The sequence below is a fragment of the Pestalotiopsis fici genome (genome assembly GCF_000516985.1).
Source record: "Pestalotiopsis fici W106-1 unplaced genomic scaffold PFICI_Scf_3, whole genome shotgun sequence".
In the NCBI taxonomy this organism is placed as follows: domain Eukaryota; kingdom Fungi; phylum Ascomycota; class Sordariomycetes; order Amphisphaeriales; family Sporocadaceae; genus Pestalotiopsis; species Pestalotiopsis fici.
Window position 1 is genome coordinate 828,291 of NW_006917093.1, and position 21,656 is coordinate 849,946.

Here is a 21,656-nt window from a genome sequence, read left to right on the forward strand (position 1 = left end):
GTAAATATATATGCATGTAATTTGTCTTCATGTTGATAACGCATCTAGCGAAAATTGATGGCACTCAATTTGATCTTAGTCTCATTACCAGTGTACCTACATACGCAGTCTTGTCAAAGTCGCATCAAATTGGGGAACAGGATGGCGGGCATGTCCCGACGACAAGCCAAATTGCCGTCGATTGAGACGACCGCAGAACGAGCCATCGTTGGGTCTAATGCCGATTCCGCAGGCACCATTGGGTCTTTCCATGCGTACCCGGGATAGGTTTATGCAACATTGAACAGTCGAAGCGCATGACCCCCCGCCCCGGGCCTTGCACAGTTTTAGCCCAGAGGGGTCTTGTAGGATAGCCGCCGGATCGTAAAAGGTGCGATTCCAGGGACTGGCGAATCAGGAATGGACAACCGGTTTTGGGCATCTTGAATGGAATAGTGTGGCTGCATATAGCAGTATGTCGTGTATCAATGCGCGGCTCCAGTGATCTGGAACGACTGGGACTGGTTGTTCATGTTGGCTTGGGGGGTTCGGCACATTTGACTGGAACTATGTAATCCACTGGGAGAGCGAGTGCCCTCCAGGTCTTTTCGGCGCGCGTTGCATTATCACAGGTTGGAGGTTGATATCACACACTTGAAGTTGCCTGACTGACCGGGATTCATATTCTTCTTCCATGGGTCGGTGGTGCAGAATACTGCCCAACCCGGCCGGTACCCAAGATTTTTGGTACATCTAGATAGAGAATGTAGGCAACCTCAACCCGGGCAGCACTACTGCTTTGCCTGCCTTACCATTATAGATGAGATCATTGGAACAGAGCAAGGATCCTCCAGTAATCGCCAAACCTGCGCTGATAACATGACTTTTGATCAGTGTATTCGAAACCCAGTGACAGAATCCAATTTTGTACTAATGGCTGGAAACGACATGTGGCATTCAGTGGCATCAGGCAAGGAAGACCCCGCCGACCCTTCTGGGCTGGGATATATCCAGTGGGTTCAAAGGTTGTTAGGCGTGGGAGCTTTTGGCGGATCAATGATCTGCTTCGACACCAGGTACGGAGTACTCTGTACTACATTCTTAATAGGCCGCCAACTAACGATCAACCCAGGTTGCTCGGCGGCTAGCTACCTTAACTTCGAGCTATCAAGTTAAAGTCGGTCAATACACACATACACACATCTTGACAACTACCAGGTACCGAAACTCGCAGCCACCTGGTTTCTTTTCTGCCTGGAACATTCCACCTACATTATTCCAGACGCGCCGCGTACTACTTGAGCCTTTTTATGCATCCGCGGTCTGACGAAGCCATCGACAGATACCCCGGTAACAATTCTTCAGCAGTGCTCCAATTTCCAAAATAGAGCAGCTTCCCTCCACCGTGCCGTCATACCTACTACATACCTTGACTCCCCGCCATTTCGACATCTTCACCACTACCTGCTTGTTTTACCGGCAGCATGATCACGAGTGGTCTGGTGCCTATTCCTTGCCTCGACAGCTAAGAAACGACGTGGACTCTTGAAAAGCTGCCTCCGCTCTGTGCTCTGAGTACTCTCTGTGCATGAGCTACTACTGGCTTTGGCTTGTTGGGCTGCCACTGACTTTCTCGTCAACGGAGTAACCGCCGAAGACCCCGCCCCCAATTGCCCCACGATACCAACAACTCTCTACCTACCTACCCTACAAGGTCCTTGCCAAAGACATAATATAAGCAAACCAACGAATACGACATACAGCGCAACTATTTGTTGGAGTCTGGAGAGTCAAGAGCATCACTTCCTTGCAAAGACCTGTCAAGAGGCCACTGTCTTGCAGTGCGTTCTCAGGAACTGATCATCTACGGGCGATATCTCGAACAATTAGGCCGCTTTGCCCATCATGACACAAACGCCAATGATTTCGGTGCCGCTCAAGGCCACGAACGAGATTGACTGGATCGCGCCTCTCAAATCCTATATCAGAGACACGTATGGAGACGACCCGGAACGATATGCAGAAGAATGCGCGACGCTCAACCGCTTGCGCCAGGACATGAGAGGTGCCGGCAAAGACAGCACTGCAGGAAGGGACTTGCTGTATCGATACTATGGACAGCTCGAATTGCTGGACCTGCGCTTCCCCGTTGACGAGCAACATATCAAGATATCTTTTACATGGTATGCACTTGGCGATCAGTTTGCAATTGATGCTACCGTGATGAACTGACGTCGTTGACAGGTTCGATGCTTTTACGCACAAATCCACCGCGCAATACTCGCTTGCCTTTGAAAAGGCCTCGGTGATATTCAATATTTCTGCTGTCCTATCTTGTCATGCTGCAAACCAGACAAGGTCAGAAGAGTCGGGCCTCAAAGCTGCCTATCATTCCTTTCAAGCCTCTGCTGGCATGTTCACCTACATCAACGAAAACTTCCTGCATGCGCCATCGTCGGATTTGAGCCGCGAGACTGTCAAGACCTTGATAGCTATCACACTCGCCCAGGCGCAAGAGGTTTTCTTGGAAAAACAAGTGGCAGACCAGAAAAAGGTCGGTATGCTGGCCAAGCTGTCCAGCCAGGCAGCATATCTCTACTCGCAAGCCGTCGAGGGCACACAAGAGAACGTCAACAAGGCCATCTTTGAAAAGGTCTGGCTTCTGTTTGTTCAAATCAAATATAATTTGCTGTCATCACTTTCACAGTACTATCAGGCCATTGCCGATACGGACGCAAACTCGCACGGAGTAGCTGTCGCAAGACTCAAGGCAGCGGAAGGACAAGCAAAAGAGGCGAATCGCGTGGCTTCCAGCTTTCCTAGCACCATGCCTCCTAGTTCGAACTTGAGTGCAGAAACTGGAGCCCTTTTAGCTGATATCACGAAACGAAACCTCACCACAATTCAAGAAAAGCTCCAAGAGCTCAACAAGGACAACGACTACATCTACCATCAGCCAGTACCAGCTGAAGCCAGTCTCGCACCGGTGCCCAAGTTGCCGGCATCGAAACCGATACCTGTCAGCGAATTGTATGCCGGACAAGATATCCAACGCATCACTGGGCCCGATCTTTTTGCCAAGATTGTGCCTCTAGCAGTTACTGAATCCGCGAGTCTATATGATGAGGAAAAGGCCAAACTAATACGAGCAGAGTCGGAAAGAGTCGACCTGGCTAACAGCGAGATGGCTGCTAGTCTCGACTACCTACGTCTTCCTGGTGCGTTGCAGGTACTAAAGGGTGGCTTCGACCAAGATATTCTTCCCGATGAGGATTTCCGGACGTGGTGTGATGATGTCGCAGGGCACGAGAATCCGATTTCCATATTTGACACGTTGCGGATAGACAAGGATTCAATCATCAACATCTTGGACAGGAGCTCGAAACAACTTGACATGGAGGAGAGCGTTTGCGAAAAGATGAGGTCCAAGTATGAGAGCGAGTGGACGCAACAACCGAGCTCAAGACTTACAACCACGCTGAGGGGAAACATTCGCAATTACCGCGAGGCTCTGGACGAAGCCTCCCGAAGTGATGGGCAGCTGTATGCCAAACTCAGACAAAACGAGAACGATTTCGAGGATATGCGCGTAGCTGCACAGAGGGGGGATGCGGATGCCCTGTTCCAGCGTGCTGTCAGTCAGGTGCGGACCAAGTCGAGCAACGCGACGAGTCCAGCAGGTGGAGAAGCATCCTTGCTAGATGATGATTTTGGGGATGATAGCCCAAGCGTGATGGAGCAGATCAACCGAGTCGAAGAGATCTTGAAGAAGCTCAATCTGATCAAGAGAGAGCGGAATCAAGTGCTCAAAGATCTCAAGGATAAGGTGAAGATGAAAAACCCGGCCATGTTGCATGTGACTATGCTGACTTGTTCTAGGTGCACAATGATGACATCTCACAAATTCTCATCTTGAATAAGAAGTCTATACCAAACTACGAACAGCAGCTCTTTCAGTCCGAATTGGAGAAATTCCGACCGCACCAAAATCGTCTACTGCAGGCCAATCATAAGCAAGCATCCTTGATGAAGGAGCTCACTGCAACCTTCAACAACTTGCTGCAAGACAAGCGCGTGCGTGCTGAGCAGAGCAAATACGAATCTATTCAGCGCCAAAGATCGACGGTAGTGAATAGGTACAAGAGAGCCTACCAAGATTTCCTAGATCTTGAGGCCGGCCTGCAGAGCGCCAAGAGATGGTATTCAGAAATGAAGGAGACTGTGGACAGCCTCGAAAAGAATGTGGATACGTTTGTCAATAACCGCCGTTCCGAGGGCGCCAATCTCCTCAACCAGATTGAGCAGGACAAGGCAGCGAACAAGAGTCAACAAGCGGAAATAGAGCAACAGAGGCTGCGCGGTCTCATGGAGAGGATGTCAATGGATCCGGCGACTTCTCCGCCACCCAAGCCGGGATCGACAAGACCGACGCCAGCTCCGTTGAACTTTTCCCAGGCGCAAAGCCCTTATTCTCAGCAGAGTAGTACACCTCGTTACCCAACAACATCCTTCAACGGCCAGTATCAAACCACCTCGCCACCACCAAGTCAATCGACGTATACAACATTTTCCAGTCCACCACCGAATCCTTCCTTCACATCTACACCACAGCCACAAGTTCAAGCATATGGACAACAAGCAGCCTACAACCCCAGCAATTGGGGTCGCAATCCAGGTCCAACATCGCCACCGCCGAACCAGACAACATTCGGAATGAGCGCGAGAGGACCGGCATCTCCGCCACCGACACAGACTAGTTTTGGTCAGAGCCAACCGTACAACACCTACGGCAACCCGCAAATGCACCAACAACAACATCAGCAGCAGCAGTCTCAAGGTCAATATGCGCCAATCGGATTCGTTCCGCCGCCGCCGCCACCTGGACCGCCGCCGTTGGGCCCGCAGCAGACGGTTCATTATCCAGGACAACAGGGACAGGCAGATTATTACGGACAGCAACAGAATACAGCGCCCCGAAGCGCACAGCAGCAGCAACAATCGGACCCATGGGCAGGATTAAGTCAGTGGAAATAGGCAAGAAATAAACCAGCAATGGAGGTTTCCATCATAGGATTATCATCATAGAAACGGTTGCATATTATGAAGACGCTGGACTTTGAATCATACAAGTTGGCTCCTGGTGCGAGTTCTGCATCGATTCAAAATCAAAAGTGCAATGTGCATGTTTGATACAAGATTCGGCATGCATGTAGGTCGCAGGTCCATATGAGGTAGGTACAGTAGTTATACATGTATGCAATGCAGTGAAATGACGAGGCGCTTACACTGAGTGGCTACCTACCTAACATTTAAATATTGTTGTACGTGTCAGATTTAAGACTGCTGATCCCGGCATCTTGGTCAGCTTCGGTGCTTAGTAGACGCAACGCGCATATATTTGCCTAGTTGTGGTACCTGACTTGTCAACCAGACTGGCGCTTGCGACTATATCATTTTTCGCGATTGAAATCCAGCCTATTTTGTCACTACAAGACATACAAAGGTATTCATGATATAAAAACCATGCTTGTATGTTTAGCAATACGGCTATAGTGCTTCTTATCTGGTGGTCTTATCCTGGCACCACGACCTGTGAGCATGACGACAAGACTCGCATTCGCATAATTCCACGGCAAGGCGCTGCGCTAAGCAGTTGGAATCTCGGGTTCTCGCAACACTCGCGGACTACGATTCCCCCGATGCATAACTCCATGGTCTTAACCCCGATGTTGCCCTTGTTGGGTCTCAAAGCCACAGAGACTCGTAGTCTTGACGCTATTTTGACAGGTTTCCCGTTGCAATGAATCATTGTGTAATCTGAAAAGAAAAAGTTTAAAATAAAAACACGCCTGCCACCGAACCCGCGGAATCCATGTTTGGCCCACCCCCAGGCGAGAGAGTCTTTGGGTAAGTCCGGAGGCCAACTCATTTTGCGGATACTTTGGGGTCTAACAAATAAAAAATTATATTTGGGGGGTTGCTCTTGGCAGGACTTTACTGTGTTACGTCCCTTTGTACACGATAAGCAGAAAAGTACATAAAGGATTCCCATGTCACTTTGATCTTTTCCCCCGGGTGTTCTCTTCTGTTTGCTGCCACCAATGCGTGCTCTTTTCCATCTCTTGACTGGACGAGGTTCCTGGCTACTGCGCTCCTCTTCATCCAAGGGCTACTACGCGAACTCGAACACGACCCGGCACACAGCTCGTCGTATACTGCAATCGTCGACCCTTGCTGCACTTCCTGCAGCCATGTTCACCCCAGCCGTGACAAAGCCCGAGAGGCTCGGCCCGGCGCCGGACGATGTGGACAAGAAGACGCACCACATCAAAAAGGACAGCGCGGGCCGGCCGACCAAGTTTGGCAATCCGCATGAATCTTTTCAGCCACCAGACCCGTGGACTATCTTTCCTTCGCTTTTGTATGTAGCACCAAAAAAATAAAACAAAAAGCACACACATCCCTGCCGGGCGTGCAGTGAAAGTAGGACACTGCAGAAGGGGTCACTGACAGCATTTAAAGTAAGACTTTGATTGGGCGTTCCCCATTCCCCAAGGGAGACTCGTCGGTCGTGGAGGCGGTGGAGCCAGATCTGCTACCCACCAGGACGACGACAACAACAGCACCACTGGCGACTGAAGAAAGTGAAACCTCTGCTGGTACTGGTGCCGCGGACACGTCGCCAAAGTTGCGAGCAACGTGGCTGGGTCACGCCACCTACTACGTAGAGTTTCCTTCGGGCCTGCGGGTCCTCTTTGACCCCATATTCGACGAGTACTGTGCGCCCGTGAGCTACTCGCTGTTCAAGCGGTACACGGCGCCGGGTTGCCAGATTGCCGACCTGCCCTTTGTCGACGCCGTCTGCATCTCGCACTCGCACTACGACCACCTGAGCGTCGACAGCGTGCGCGAGATCCACGAGCGGTTCCCCCAGGCGCACTTCTTCGTCGGGCTCGGCCTCGGCGACTGGTTTGCGCGCACCGGGCTGGCTGACCATGTGACCGAGTGCGACTGGTGGGACGACGTGGAGCTGACGCTCAATCCTACGACGGTCAGTGGTGGTGGTGGTGGTGGTGGTGGCAAGGAGGACGAGAAGAAGGACGCTGCTGCTGTGACGAAACCCATTACAGCTCGCATCTCGTGTCTCCCCAGTCAGCACGGTTCTGGCCGCACCGCTTTTGATAGAGATAGTAAGTCATTTCCGTGTGATTTCTTACCATGTCCCAACTCCCAAAGTTCTTGGGAGCAAGAAGGTTCTTCCGAGTCAAACAAGGTGAAAGACATTGTGGTGGACTTTGAGCCCACCGATCCCATTACACAAGGCTCCGCAACCTTTGAGTAGACCATGTACTTACTCGAGGCACAATAGCCACACTGTGGTGCGCATGGGCAGTCTCATCAGGCATCCCCGAGACGCCGGCGACGCAGAAATCCGTGCTCTTCCTCGGCGACACGGGCTACCGCTCGGTGCCGCGCCTGCCCGCCGACGTGGACGACTACGCGCCGCCGCACGACAAGCTGCCGACGAACCCGCAGTTTCTGCAAATCGGCCGCCTGCGGGGCCCCTTTGACCTCGGCCTCATCCCCATTGGCGCCTACGCGCCGCGCGCCGCCTTCTCCGGCGTCCACGGGAACCCCTTTGACGCCGTGGAGATGTTTCGCGATACCCAGTGCCGCCGCGCCGTCGGTATTCACTGGGGCACGTTTGTCCTCACCCTCGAGGAGCTGCGCGAGCCCCCGCGGCTGCTACGGGAGGCGCTGCGGCGGCGGGGTATTGCCGAGGAGGGCGTCTTTGATGTTTCGCGCATTGGGGAGACGAGGGAGTACTGAGGTTTTAGAAGCAAAAGCAGAAGGCAATGCACTCAAAGCCTGCCTTGTTGCACCGGCTAGGTGCGTCTCTGGCTGTACGACTATGGAATAGAAGGATATCTCTCCAAGATTGGCGCATATCATAATACGTGTCACATAGCATTAGCGCTTGAATTCAAATCATTTTTTAAATACAATCGTCGTATCTGGCCACTGCTCCAGCAGACCAAAATATGAAGCTCCACACTGGGTGAATAGGCTCATAGTGTGGATATAACAGATACGGCGCAATAACAACTAACATGTATCTCGCGAATTCATGATTGAATATTGTATTATCACATGGTTCTTATATAACCCCTAAATGACTAGCTGAGTTCTAAGCGCAACGCATCATACTGGACGTAAACGGTCGTAGTCAAGACTGCGCTCTCCTGTATGTATTTGTGGTTAGCAAACACGGTCCTTATACAAGCTAGTTATGGACACATCATATCCAAATGAGAGAACGCGATTATTTGGACTTACATAATCTGTGGCATTGTAGGGGAGACTCAGGATGAATGTGTTCTCTCCCGTCACGAGAAGGTCACTCGGAAACTTGAACTTGTGTCCGACATTGTAACAAATGACGGCGGACCGTACGGCACATGAGCTGCTTTGATAGTACCTGGGACGTTGTTTAGTACAGTAGCCATACTCTTGCCTGTATATAAAACTTACGGAATCACCCAGGGTTCCAAGTCTTGCCCGTTGACATTGACGGTATACTTGAGATTGGCATGTGGCTCCGAGGCATTGTAGACGTCGGTGTTACCGGCAGCAGTCTTGGCACCGGCCAAGAGGACGGTAAAGGTGCCCTCGGTCGCGTCCGGATACTGCGACTGGTCAAAGTCAAAGGCAATGGTCCAGTTATTGACGTTGCCGTCGCCGGCATAGGGCTCGGTGCGGATCGAGTTGCCGTAGCCGCCAAACACGCTCCAGTGGACATAGTTGAGGTCGGTCGAGACGTTGCCCTCGCCCACCTTGTACGTCACGCCCTCGGGGAACTCGTCGACAAAGTCGTACACGGGCCAGTAGATGCGGTACTCCTCGGGGTGCCGCGGGTGCGTGGCGTCGCGCGCGTAGCCGTGGCGGTACTCGCCCGAGCTCTTGTCGGGCGTGCCGATGCGGAAGACCTCGGTCCCGTCGGCGTCCTCGGTCCACGCCACGCTGACGCTCTGCTCCTCTCCGGCCGTGACCACGACGTCGTCCTGTACGAAATCGCCAAACACGCCCTCGGCGTAAATGGTGAGCCGGTACGTCCCGGCCTTGACCCGCGGGATGGTGGCGGTGCCGCTGGCGGCGTCAATCTCGGCCCAGTACTGGTAGGCGTCGACGTCAAAGACATTGTCCTGGAAGTCAATGGCGTTTTGGGCGAGCACCGCAATGGCGTTGGCGGCATTGTCGGGGAGGGATACCTCTACCTTGAAAGAGCCGCGCTCGCTGGATGGCACATAGTTGGGGACGTACTGGGCGATTGAGTCGTAAAATTCGGCATTCCATGACGCGTTTGCATACTGTAGAGCATCGGCGTGGGATTCGAGAATGGTAGTGCCAGCGGGGAGATGGTTGAAGTAGTAGTAATGCTGCTCGACGTTAGGACCAATGTTATTCAAATGTTCAAGTATGCAATAATACTTGCCGGACCAAATGTTCGGTCGAATCCATTTGTAATGTTTGGCTGTCAAAATGATTAGTCAAGAGCATAATGTATATATCATTCCACCGTGTATTCGAGTGGCAGTCTTGCATGCCAAGACATGGTAGATTATTGTCGTTCATCACTTACCGTTTGGTCACCATGATGATTCGAGACAATCTAGACGCTTGTTAGCCAGAGTTTACGCTTCAGCCTTGCAAGCAAGAGAACCTACATAATTGTACACGATACCATCCACCATCAAGTCAGAATGCAAGGGCCCACCGAAATAGGTGTCCTTGGTATTCATGACGAGCCAAGAGCCGTACGTCGAGTTGTCCGAAGTCTGCGTTCCATCGGCGAACCTAAGTATAAATGTTTAGTCATACCTTCTCGTACAGATCGGACATTCCAACAAGACTCACTGGCCATGGACATCATTGTTCCTCCACGTATCCGAGAATGTGTACTTTGTGAAATAGTCGGCTTCTTGTTGTACATAGGCATCATTTGGTGTGTTGCCGAGATACCATGTTGCGTCCTCTATGCCGTCCATCATGGTCAGAGACCGCTGCTCGTGGAAAGATCAAGAGTCGGACGGGACTTACGAACAACCACTTCATTGGCGATGGCCTCCTTACTGGGCAGCGGCGCCCATTGCTCCTCGTTTGTGAGCAGGTGTGTCCAGATTGCCGAATTGGGTCGGAACAGTGTCCGGAACTCTAATGGTCGCCGTCAAATGTCAGCTATATTCTTCGCGGTATGGAAACATGAACAGAACGATAAAGAATCTTCAAGAAGCAAACGGCATACCACCCAAGGCCAACTGCTTACCTTGTAGATTCCTCAGAAATGGCGTGGTCTCATTGTAGTATGCCAACCTCTCAAACATGTGCACTGTAAAATTCAACCGTCAGCCATCTCCCCAAGACGTTGATAATTGTCTTCTCGGATTTTTCCAAGAAACAGTAGAAATTTGCTTACAGCCAGTCTCCCCATCTCTGAGGAACCAATAAGTCTCCAGTACCTGGCCGGTTCCTGGATATGTATCCGACATTTTGATACCTCCATACTGCGTGCCGGTCGAGTCTGTACCATTGTAAAGCTCGTAGATGGGTGATGCGCTGCCGGGAGTCCAGAAACCAGAGGGTATACAGTAGCAGTCCAGATACGGGCCGACACCGGTTGAACCAGACTTGGTTCCGAGTACTATAAGAAATAAATCTTAGCAAACGACTTTCTTGTCAAGGCAATAATCACTACAAGTCGACCACGTCGTTTGAGATGTTGCACGAGATAATGCCTCTGGTCCAAAGAACTCTTTGAATAAACGACACATTGAATTGTCAGACTTACAATTCTGCCCATCCAGAGTCAAGGTCTCGACGGAACCGGTCGACTTGTTCACGCTCGCGTAGAGACGACTGTTGGCAATGATCAACTCGGACGAGGTTTCGGTTGCGTTGAGTGCCGCCAACACGGCAGCCGGCGCAAGGGCCGCAGATAACAAGAGACTGCGCATCCTCGAATAGACCTTGTGAGACGAGACGTTTCCTTTCCGAGTCCCAAGAAAACAAAGTGAAAATCAGAAAAAAGAAATTCGACGGAAGAAGACCTCCTGAGCCAAGAAATCTCCAAAAGCAGTCGTGGGCCGTATAGCATACGCATTTTGTATTGACGCAGTAGGCCGTTGCATCTTTTAATCTTTTACCCCAGCATTTTACCCCAATTCTCTCCCCCAGAATCGGGGGATCCGGTGGGCGAACCAGCTAATCCACCACCCCTTGCTCATCTCAAAAAGAAAGCTGGGGTAAACCTTTGGATGGAGAAATTTCCCAAAGAGATCCTGGTACTATTTCTTCCGGGGGGGAAAGGGATGACGATGATCTGCGGGGGAGAGACAAATATTGCGGGGGAACAGGAAACGAGAAAATGGATTAATTTCAGGGGGGTTACAGTCCACGTTCTCGCTACTAGATAAAGCCAAGACGCTACTAATGTAAAAGAAGTCGTCGTCGAGTTTATAAATGCATGTTGCATCAAAACGTTTTCATTCGGTTTCTCGGAAACCCAGCCTGGCCTGTCTTTCCTTTGTTCCGAAAATCCTTGGGTTGAAGTCATGGCTGGCAAAGAGTAGATATATATATGCAACATGATTCAGCTATAAGAAGAATGACACCCCAGACAGCTAGCTGCCCATGGTACAACTTTCTCCATGCTGCTGCTGACTGGCACTAAGAAAAAGCTATAGTCTCTTTTTTCTCTTCGGGTCCTCGGCGGATCGACCAGCGAAGTTTAAATTGCATCTCAACTCGCTTCACCGCAACAAAGCTGGTTCGGACCAGAGTTCCGCACGCTTTTGAAATGCTACGAGCAGCCGTCCATTTACGAGTTATTCCCGATCCATGTTGATTCCGCCAGTTGAACCAAAGGGTTTGTCATCAGGCCGTGAGTGGTATGCAGCTGAGCTATATTGGCAGCAAGTAGAAATTCTAGAGATCTTCGTTTTTAACAGACAATTTGACCAGCATTGCTACCATAAATCGTATCAGTCGGCCTCTCCATATTAGCCTCCCGTATCGAATGCATAAGAATTACATTGCTCTAAGAGTGTCATGGCCAAGGGAACCAGTTTCATAGCATTTACGTGGCCTAGCTTCGGATCTCCGTGGTAGGTCCGGCTATAAGTCAACATTCTCCGATCTAGCGACGAGGAACAACTGGAGGTATCAAGTTCTTATTAATTTATTCTACCGCAGCACCAGTCTTTATGACTCTGGCGTCGTGCTACCATACATGAGCTGTTCAACCAAATCTCCAATAGCCAGACTACTCGTCAGCCCGGGACTCTCAATAGCCAAGAGGTTAACCCAGCCCTCAAAGCCGTCTTCTTTCTTGATGTGGAAATCGTAGAACCCTTTGCCCTGGCCCACGGCGCCCGCCTTGCCGAGCTTGGGCCGGATGCCCGCGTAGTCGGCTGCCAGCGCGCTCACGTCCACATTGGGTAGGTAGCGGTGGATGGCCTCGACGGCGGGGGCCAGGCGGGCGGCGCTGACCTGGAGGTCCGTCGGGTCCTCGACCCATTCCACGTCGGGGCCGAAGCGGACGCGGCCCGCCATGTCGAGGGTCAGGTGGGTGCCAAGGCCGCCCGCGCCCGGCATAGTCATGGGATAGACGAGGCGCTTGACCCGGGGGTGCGAAGCGGCGTAGGAAAAGTAGTTGCCCTTGGCATAGTAGAGCCGCGTGTGCTGCTCCGGCGGCGCAATCATGTTGTGCACGTCGGCGGCGCCCAGGCCTGCGCAATTGACCAATGTCTCGGTCTCGATGGAGCTCTCCTCACCCGTGTCGCTGTCTCTCACCGTAATCCGCCAGCCTCCACTGCCGGGCTTGCCCCCGCTGCCGCTCAGCGGCTCAATGGCCGTCACGTTCGAGTTGAGCGCTGTCACGCCGCCTTGCTCCTCAAACAAGCCGTGCAGAGCCAGCATCAGCGAATGCGAGTCGACGATACCCGAGGTGGGGCTCTCGAGAATGCCGGTGCGGCCCGTGACCTCGGGATCCTCGCGCCGGCGCTCCTCCTCGTCGATCCAGCGCGTCGGGACGCCAATCTCGTCGCGGGCAAAGACGTGCAGGCGCTCGAGGGCGTCGCGCTCGTCGTCGGTCTGGGCGACGATCCACTTGCCGGTGCGGCGATGGGGCACGGCGTGCTGTTCGCAAAAGGCGTAGAGCTGCTCCTTGCCGCGCACGCAGAGCCGCGTCTTGAGCGACGTGGCCCCGTAGTACAGACCCGCGTGGATGACTTCGCTGTTGCGCGACGACGTCTCGGTGCCCACGTGCCCGTGTCTCTCCAGCAGCAACGTTGTGCTCGCGGGATGCGCTGCCGCCAAGCGCTGTGATACGGCCAAGCCGACCACGCCACCGCCAATCACCTATGATAATTTCTGTCAGCACATGAATTTGATAAACAGCTCAAAGATCAAGTCTAGCCACGAGCCCCTAAATTTTTAAATAGCATGTAAACTCCAGTCCCAGGGAATGGCGATAGATCAAGCTTATCTCGCAACCCCCTGAGACCCTCGATATTTGCCGGATACAAGGCAAAAGGCACTTACAACATGGGTGAAATCTGCCCTTGCTGGCGAAGTGCTGGAAAAGGATCTCCAGATCCGAGTTTGGGCGTTGCAAAGCAACTGGCGACGCAAACTTCCTCCCAGCATCGTTGATTGACCTGCTAGAAAAGAAGAAAAAGGGAAAATCGAGTATTTATTTTGTATTAGTGCCCCAAAAAAAGGTCTCCGTTATAGTCGTTTCTGGACAGTGCAATCGTCACAATCGTCCAATGACGTGATCCCGGTCATCGGAGATAACTAGTTATACTTCGGACACAGACATTACTTTTTAGGGCCAATCCATTGTCCTTCTTTAGTTCTGACTTCTCAATTTCATGAGACATTACTGTGTACCAGGACTGCACTACCTAAGTATTTACAAGCATAGCAACGTCGTCAGACGCTACACAACCGCCCGATCAAGCTTACGGCTCGGTAGGAGAACTTTTTTTTCAAACCAGGTATCGCAAAACGCCAAGTCGCCAAAGGGAGAGAGACCATCTCGAAGTGCTCGCAAAAAAGAAGGAACCGCCCTGATTGATGCCATTCATACTCCAAACGCCAGATGCCAAGATGCACATTGTTGCACACGCAACTGCTAACAACTCTCTCAAGCTTCACCATTCAGCGTAGTTGGATTTCAGGAAAGACCTTGCGTCCAAGTAGATTCACCTTGAATTCGTAGACGCCATCCTCAGCACCAACCCATCTGTAGATATCATTATTAGTCATGGTCCCAGACTGATAATTGGTTTTGGGTTGAATATGCACTTACAGTGTCTGTCCGTCTTCGCTCCATGTCAATCCTGCCGTGTCATCGGGATTCTGGGTATGGTCACGGCTGCTCAGTCTTGGATTTGGGTAGCTTCTCCGGGTTCCAAATCCGGTAAGCTCGTCATTCCAACCATCGTTGATCACAGGAATTGCCCGGCGCGTGCGACTGGGTGGCACTCGAATACTCTCAAGTCCAGGAGTTTCGTCGTTGCCAGTAATGTTGTATAGAGCCTCCAAGTCTGCCCATCCAGATGTTAGTCGTCCCGGAATAAAGGGCTGCGGGACACCCGAGTCTGCTACTAGGGGCGATGGGGAGTCAGGTGGCGAGTTTGACTGCTCGTTATTGCCAGAAGACTGCATACGGTTCAACGTCGGCGGTGCCACTCCAGCCATGCGGTCGGTCTCTTGGCTGATTGCCTGCATGATGGAGGTCCTTCTGCGCGGGGTCGGAGCACGACGTTCGCGCTCCTGCTCTGATGAGGTCTGAACACCAGCTGGGCGGTGCGACTCCCGTCGGTCGCGATCGAGTATGCGAGCAAGGGTTTCGCGCTGTGAAAGTCTGGTGAGCTCATTGACTGAAATGTGCCTGGCGACTGGAGTTGGGTTCGGAGGTTGTGTGTTCTCCGAGCGACTTGCTTGGAGCGATGGTACTTCTCTACGATCCAAGATTATGCCCCATCGTATAATGGCGCTGGTTTGTTCAAAGAGACCTGATCGGAGCAGATGTGCTTCTGCACGACCCAACACAGTGGCACTTGCTTCATTTCTATCTCCCATTGCTGTGGATCTTCTTCCTGATCTTCTCGCTACTCGTCTTGATTCTCTAGTTATTTCTCTGCTTAACTCCCCTCCGTTTGTTTCTCTTGAAATGGCACAAGCTAGAACCAAGAAACTTCCTGGGGTCGGAGGGGTTTGCGCACGATCCAAGATACTTGCTTGGTTCAAGGCAGCTGCTCGTATATGATCATAGAGACTTGAATCTTCTGACAATGGTCCCAACAGCAGACTTACACGTTCTGCCCACACGTGGGGCCTCCAAGAAGTACTTGCTCGCAGATCCTCAGCGATGAGGTCTCTCGCATCTCGCGTATCTCGAGCCTCACGGCGCCGACGTTCGTTGGACACTGCGTCTAGTATGGCCGTTTCTTCAGGCGAGAACGGGCGGTTCACACGGCTGGTGATATCCACATTTGTTGATGCGTGTGGTGGTTGTGGCGAATTTGCCTGACTAAGTAATCGTGCAAGATGCAAAGTGCTTCCTGCCCGCGAGCTGCGCTCATTTCTCTGATCTAGTAAGCGAGGGTCGATTGTACTTCTGTCTGTCAGTGAAAGATGTTCAAAATCGGCCTTTTGATCGAGAATTATTGTCTGCCTTTGAGCAAAATTAGTACGTGCGTCGGCAACACCAATGCGCCCACGGTGTTCAGTCCACGCCAGCAGGTCGTACGGGCCAGGGCAAAAAGCCATGTCTCGTACGGCACCGTGAACCTCGGGATGCCGACTTGTGGTGAATGAGGCGACAAGAGCATCTGTGTCTGCTATTTGCAGAGCTGCAGTATCGAATACTTTGATGGTGCCATTCTGGATGCCGACTGCTAGATATCGTCCAGAGGGTGAGAACGAAGCCGCAAAAGAACCCCTGCAGTCATCTCGCGCATCTTTTGCCGGTGACTCGAGACGAACTCGGGGTAGCGATTTCCATTCGTAGGCATCTCCAATCTTGCCGTTGGTAGCCTTCCGTGTGTGCAGGTAGAGAAACGGGTCATCACAGATACTGGCCAGCAAAGTGCCGTCTGGTGATATCAGGCTGCGGTTCACACAGTCGGGAAGCTTAATTTCGTCGAGAAACTCGGATTCTTGCAAGCCCACCATTGTGACGGTTTTATCGTTATTAGACAACACAGCGACAGTCGTGCCGTAATGGCCGGCTCGTGCCGGAAATAACGAGGTTGCCCCGGGTGGTTCCCATATTGTAATACAGTTGACGCGCTCAGAGCCGTACTTGTGACTTGATGAAGTCCACGACTTGGCCGGACCGTTGAGTCTCTGCTCCAGCAGATTGAACATATCTCTGCTGAAGGACGAGCTCAGAGAGGTATCATTTCCCGGGGGGGATTCGAGAGAGCGAAGCTGGGACTGAAAATTGCTACTGAGGGCATCGTCGACGTTTGTGCGAGTCCTATTGCCGTCGCCTCCATGCTGATTGGCATCCTTGATGACGGCAAACTCTCCATACTCGCCGCCGCAGCAAACCCAGCCACTCTGGGCCGCCAAGCATCGAGGGGGAAAGCCCAGGACGTGGATAGTCTCGGATTCGCAAGTATCCGTGGCAAGTCGTGTAATGTGATTATTCTCGGAGCCAGTCGGAAAGTAGAGGGTGCCGTTGCCTTCGGCGCTGATCAAGGAGCGCAATTGCCAATGCCTGTCAGCCGCGGATTAGTCATTGCGAAGCTGGAGAAGTGCAGGACATTTGAGGGTTTAGCATACCATGGGGCGATGTTTGTGCGATAATGCTTGCGCCCAGATTTGAGAATCAGATTCTCGCTTGGCCAGCAGCTGTGTGAAAAATGGTCAGCAATGTGCATGCCGTAGACAGAAACAGTGAATTGACGTCCGAGATCAATGGGGGCAGTCAGTACGTACTTGTCCTTGGACGAGAGGACCATTTTGCCGGGCAATGGCGATGGTCAATCGAATAGTGTGTGATCATCAAGTCGTGTGGGTGATGGGAAGCGCACAGCAACCTTTTTGGTGGTGTCAAAGGAAGGCTGAAAGGAGGTAAAGGATGGGAGGTCGTGAGCTTGAGAAAGGTGGCGATGCAGCTTTGACAGCAGATTGAGGCGCAAACAGGGAGAGCTGATTTTTGTCGCCAGCGCCAGTCAAAGCGGCCGTCTAGTACTGCAAGCACTTGGCGGCAGTGGCCAAACAGGCTCGTTTAAGTATGCAGAATAGCGAATTCCAACAAAGATTGTCGTGGGTTCAGATCTTCTTCAAGGTGTAGGTAGGTACGTAGGTTGAAGAGAGGTGAGAGCTTATGACGTCCTAAGTTGGAAACGCACGGTAGCGCCAATCGCATCCAGCCTAAATAATTGATTGCGATTACAACAGAGTCAACATTGAACCGGAAGCCAGCATCAAAAAGAATAATTGCTAGCAGGGATCTAGCGTGGGGTTGAATCATTCATTGTCAAGACCTTTCAGCAAGTTTCAAAATGCACAAACGTAAATCACCAACGGATTCATGGTGAAGCATGAGGTTCATATTGACAAGTCAGCTAGTAAGCAGACGCTCTCTTTTACATGTGCATTATTGGTGGTTGAAATGACTATAATAGATACCATTGGATGCTGTGCCTATTGCTCCCTGTGACTAGCAATAGAGCTTGGCCTTTGCCTCGAATGTGATTATCTTGTCCAATTTCAGATACTGGTTTTGACTGAGGCAGAATGAGAGGAGATGTTGGCAACAAACTTGCACATACATATTCTTGTTTCGAAAGGGTACGAAACGAATCCCGAAGGTTCTCAAGTGAACCACGAGTAGCAGCCATACAAGACTCTAACCTTATTAGTAGCTTTGTCGGTTAGTTGTGGCTTGTTGGCACCTTGAACACACAAGTCGTGGCTGAAGCTAGGGAGACACAGTCACAACATGATGTGCGACTCAGTGCTGGCAGACAGGCAGCACTGAGAATGAAGGTTGGAATGCGGCAAGTCCATCAAGAGTCAAGAGAGATCCGCTGTCGGCTCAGGGTACCACTTTCGGTACCACTAAAAGTTCATGAGCCTGCTTACCTATTACCTAGCACTCTAAAAACCAAGGGCCCCAGTTTCTACTTGCTCGAGTTGGAAATCCACATGCATGTAGTCATATCGATAAACGTTCTCGGGATGGAATCCGATGGACGGGTAGGATACAGATCAGAGCAGCGAATGCACCCAATTAATGGCGCGCTGCTCGTTCGGACTGTGAACAGTTGCATAGCCAAACAATGTTCATGCAGCAGCTCATGCAAGAATTGGCACGCATATTGTATACAGTATAGCACGTCACCATTGTCTCTTGCACCATCTAGAAAACACGACCACGGTCCAAAGGTCGAGAAAAAAAGAGCAGAGTCGCGTAGGCCGGTACCTAGTATGTGCATGCATACGCGCATTTTCATGGTGCGAATATGATGGCGGATTCTCGACCAACTGAGTTGACCAGTGCCCGGTATTGCCGCCCCGTCTCCCGCGTCGACCCGAGGTCCCCTGTAGAAGCTGGGCAAGCTGCTGGCTGGGTGCTGGCTTTTTTGGCTGGTAAGAAAACCAACTGGGGCCCCATTCCGTGGCAGATGGAAAACTGTAGAATCAGGCGAGGAGCTACAGTGTCTAGCGCCAGTCCGGGCCCAGCACCAAGATGGCGGCTTGTGGCCCGTGCTGCATCTCCAAAATTTCTAGTAGAAATTTTCTTCAGTTCAACCCGGAGTCCTTCTACATAATCAGAGTCCTCCTCGTCACTCCGATCCATTACACCCATTTTTCTCAATAAACAACCTCCTCTGTAAAACTACATCCCTCTCTCTGTTCCTTCCTATCGCGTATTCTTTTTCTTCCCCGAGACTTGTTTTCACATCTCTCTTTGTAATTTAAAACCACACACACAAACGCCGTCAACATGCTGGCCGCGCGTTTTTCCAGAGCTGTAAGTCGCCTTTACCTTCATTGACGTCTTTCGCATCATCTCCAATCAGTTGGACATGTGCTGTGAAAAATGTCTAGACCACAATAACACATATCGAGTGTACATCTTGGCTAACTTCATCTTCTTCATAGCTTCCCCGAGCAACCCCATCGGCAGCACGATGGGCTGCGCCGATGCGCAAGCCTCTCGGCTCCAGCTTTGCTCGTTACGAGTCGACAGAGGGAAAGGTCCAGGGTGCCGTGATCGGTATTGATCTGGGTACTACCAACTCTGCTGTTGCCATCATGGAGGGCAAGATCCCCAAGATCATTGAGAACTCCGAAGGTAAGTTAGATTCATGCTCAAGTCTCCCTCAAGACACGACAATTTGCTCACAATCTTTCTTTGCGCAGGTGCCAGAACAACCCCATCAGTAGTCGCTTTTGCCCAGGATGGCGAGCGGTTAGTCGGTGTCGCCGCCAAGCGTCAAGCCGTTGTCAACCCTGAGAACACACTCTTCGCTACCAAGCGTTTGATCGGAAGAAAGTTCACCGACGCTGAGGTCCAGCGTGACATTAAGGAAGTTCCCTACAAGATTGTCCAGCACACCAACGGCGATGCCTGGGTTGAGGCTCGTGGCCAGAAGTACTCTCCCTCGCAAGTCGGTGGTTTCGTGCTCAACAAGATGAAGGAGACTGCCGAGGCCTACCTGAGCAAGCCTGTCAAGAACGCCGTCGTCACTGTCCCTGCTTACTTCAACGACTCGCAACGTCAAGCCACCAAGGATGCCGGTCAGATCTCTGGTTTGAACGTTCTCCGTGTTGTCAACGAGCCTACTGCTGCCGCTCTCGCCTACGGTCTTGAGAAGGAGGCCGACCGCGTCGTCGCTGTCTACGATCTTGGTGGTGGTACTTTCGATATCTCCGTTCTCGAGATCCAGAATGGTGTCTTTGAGGTCAAGTCTACCAACGGTGACACCCACTTGGGTGGTGAGGACTTCGATATTCGCCTGGTTCGCCACCTGGTTGACACCTTCAAGAAGGACTCTGGCATTGACCTGTCCAGCGACCGCATGGCTATTCAGAGAATCCGTGAGGCTGCTGAGAAGGCCAAGATTGAGCTTTCCTCCTCCCTCCAGACCGACATCTCGCTTCCTTTCATCACTGCCGATGCCTCCGGCCCCAAGCACATCAACACCAAGATGACCCGTGCTGAGCTTGAGCGCATGATGGACCCCCTCATCACCAAGACCATTGAGCCCGTTCGCAAGGCCCTTAAGGATGCCGGCCTTCAGGCCAAGGACATCCAGGAGGTTATCCTGGTTGGTGGTATGACCCGTATGCCCAAGGTTTCCGAGTCCGTCAAGAGCATCTTCGGCCGTGACCCCGCCAAGTCCGTCAACCCTGACGAGGCTGTTGCCATTGGTGCTGCCATCCAGGGTGCTGTTCTGTCTGGTGAGGTCAAGGACCTTCTGCTCCTTGATGTCACTCCTCTGTCCCTCGGTATTGAGACTCTCGGTGGTGTCTTCACCCGTCTGATTAACCGCAACACCACCATCCCCACCAAGAAGTCCCAGGTCTTCTCGACCGCCGCCGACTTCCAGACTGCCGTCGAGATCAAGGTCTACCAGGGTGAGCGTGAGCTCGTCAAGGACAACAAGCTGTTGGGTAACTTCCAGCTCGTCGGTATCCCCCCGGCTCACCGTGGTGTCCCCCAGGTTGAGGTCACCTTCGACATTGACGCCGACTCCATTGTCCACGTCCACGCCAAGGACAAGTCCACCAACAAGGACCAGTCCATCACTATTGCTTCCGGCTCTGGTCTTTCCGAGTCTGAGATTGAGCAGATGGTTCAGGACTCCGAGAAGTACGCCGAGGCCGACAAGGAGCGCAAGGCTGCCATTGAGGCTGCCAACCACGCCGACAGCGCCTTGAACGATACTGAGAAGGCCCTCAACGAGTTTGCCGACAGACTCGACAAGGCCGAGGCTGACGCCATCCGCGAGAAGATCACCACTCTCCGCGAGTTCGTTAGCAAGAGCCAGGCTGGCGAGGGCACTGCCACCGCCGCCGAGATCAAGGAGAAGACCGACGACCTCCGCATGGCCAGCTTGAAGGTCTTTGACAAGATGCACAAGGCTCCTGAGGGTGGCGAGAGCTCCGAGGCCAAGCCTGAGGATGAGAAGAAGCCGTAAAATACCCAACATATGAGACTTTTTCTTCTTTCTTGTTTAGATACCACCATATGAGGTGGGGAGTTGCAAAGTAGCATCTCACTTCATATTTTGTACTTTTTTCTGTACTCATAGTGCCGCTCTTCTTGTTTCAGCCACGTTTTCCGGAGATGATGTGTTGATAAATTGCGGACTGGATGGGGGCGTTCTGAGATGACATCAAAAAAGCTTTTTTGCCTGTCCGTTGGAAGATATTTTTTCTCCAACACGGTTTCTGATGATATGAATGGCAGCATCTGGACGGGCGGCTCACTGGTCGAGCTTGTGTGTAAATAAAGGGCGCGGCGTATAGCATTCACAAAAAGATAATAATGAATCCCCTCTCAAAAGTACTATCAAGTTTTGTTCATAATCTTAAGGTGCAGCAGTACCATCACTGGTGTATGTATTTCCCAATTTCATGATTCA

General features: G+C 51.9%; 6 protein-coding genes across 6 annotated transcripts; 3 read left to right on the forward strand and 3 right to left on the reverse strand.

Annotated features, from left to right (window-relative positions):
- Positions 1-1,884: 1,884 nt before the first annotated feature.
- On the forward strand, positions 1,885-5,013 carry PFICI_04455 (Vacuolar protein-sorting protein BRO1; the record flags this gene model as incomplete). The annotated part of the gene is made up of 3 exons (XM_007833036.1): positions 1,885-2,162; positions 2,224-3,805; positions 3,859-5,013. 3 exons carry the CDS (start codon positions 1,885-1,887, stop codon positions 5,011-5,013), a joined length of 3,015 nt encoding a protein of 1,004 aa, XP_007831227.1.
- A 1,067-nt stretch (positions 5,014-6,080) lies between these two features.
- Positions 6,081-7,809, forward strand: PFICI_04456 (uncharacterized protein; the record flags this gene model as incomplete). Its single annotated transcript, XM_007833037.1, has 3 exons — positions 6,081-6,400; positions 6,502-7,169; positions 7,349-7,809. The coding sequence occupies 3 exons, from the start codon at positions 6,081-6,083 to the stop codon at positions 7,807-7,809; spliced, it is 1,449 nt and encodes a 482-aa protein (XP_007831228.1).
- Positions 7,810-8,156: 347 nt separating this feature from the next.
- PFICI_04457 (Rhamnogalacturonate lyase B) lies at positions 8,157-10,991 on the reverse strand (the record flags this gene model as incomplete). Its single annotated transcript, XM_007833038.1, has 10 exons — positions 8,157-8,222; positions 8,317-8,458; positions 8,512-9,416; positions 9,620-9,649; positions 9,705-9,834; positions 9,895-10,012; positions 10,078-10,191; positions 10,304-10,366; positions 10,454-10,678; positions 10,826-10,991. 10 exons carry the CDS (start codon positions 10,989-10,991, stop codon positions 8,157-8,159), a joined length of 1,959 nt encoding a protein of 652 aa, XP_007831229.1.
- A 1,246-nt stretch (positions 10,992-12,237) lies between these two features.
- PFICI_04458 (uncharacterized protein) lies at positions 12,238-13,683 on the reverse strand (the record flags this gene model as incomplete). The annotated part of the gene is made up of 2 exons (XM_007833039.1): positions 12,238-13,395; positions 13,579-13,683. The coding sequence occupies 2 exons, from the start codon at positions 13,681-13,683 to the stop codon at positions 12,238-12,240; spliced, it is 1,263 nt and encodes a 420-aa protein (XP_007831230.1).
- A 516-nt stretch (positions 13,684-14,199) lies between these two features.
- Positions 14,200-17,015, reverse strand: PFICI_04459 (uncharacterized protein; the record flags this gene model as incomplete). The annotated part of the gene is made up of 5 exons (XM_007833040.1): positions 14,200-14,284; positions 14,351-14,898; positions 15,361-16,771; positions 16,837-16,905; positions 16,993-17,015. The coding sequence occupies 5 exons, from the start codon at positions 17,013-17,015 to the stop codon at positions 14,200-14,202; spliced, it is 2,136 nt and encodes a 711-aa protein (XP_007831231.1).
- Positions 17,016-19,009: 1,994 nt separating this feature from the next.
- PFICI_04460 (Heat shock protein) lies at positions 19,010-21,209 on the forward strand (the record flags this gene model as incomplete). The annotated part of the gene is made up of 3 exons (XM_007833041.1): positions 19,010-19,036; positions 19,168-19,360; positions 19,429-21,209. 3 exons carry the CDS (start codon positions 19,010-19,012, stop codon positions 21,207-21,209), a joined length of 2,001 nt encoding a protein of 666 aa, XP_007831232.1.
- Positions 21,210-21,656: the final 447 nt, after the last annotated feature.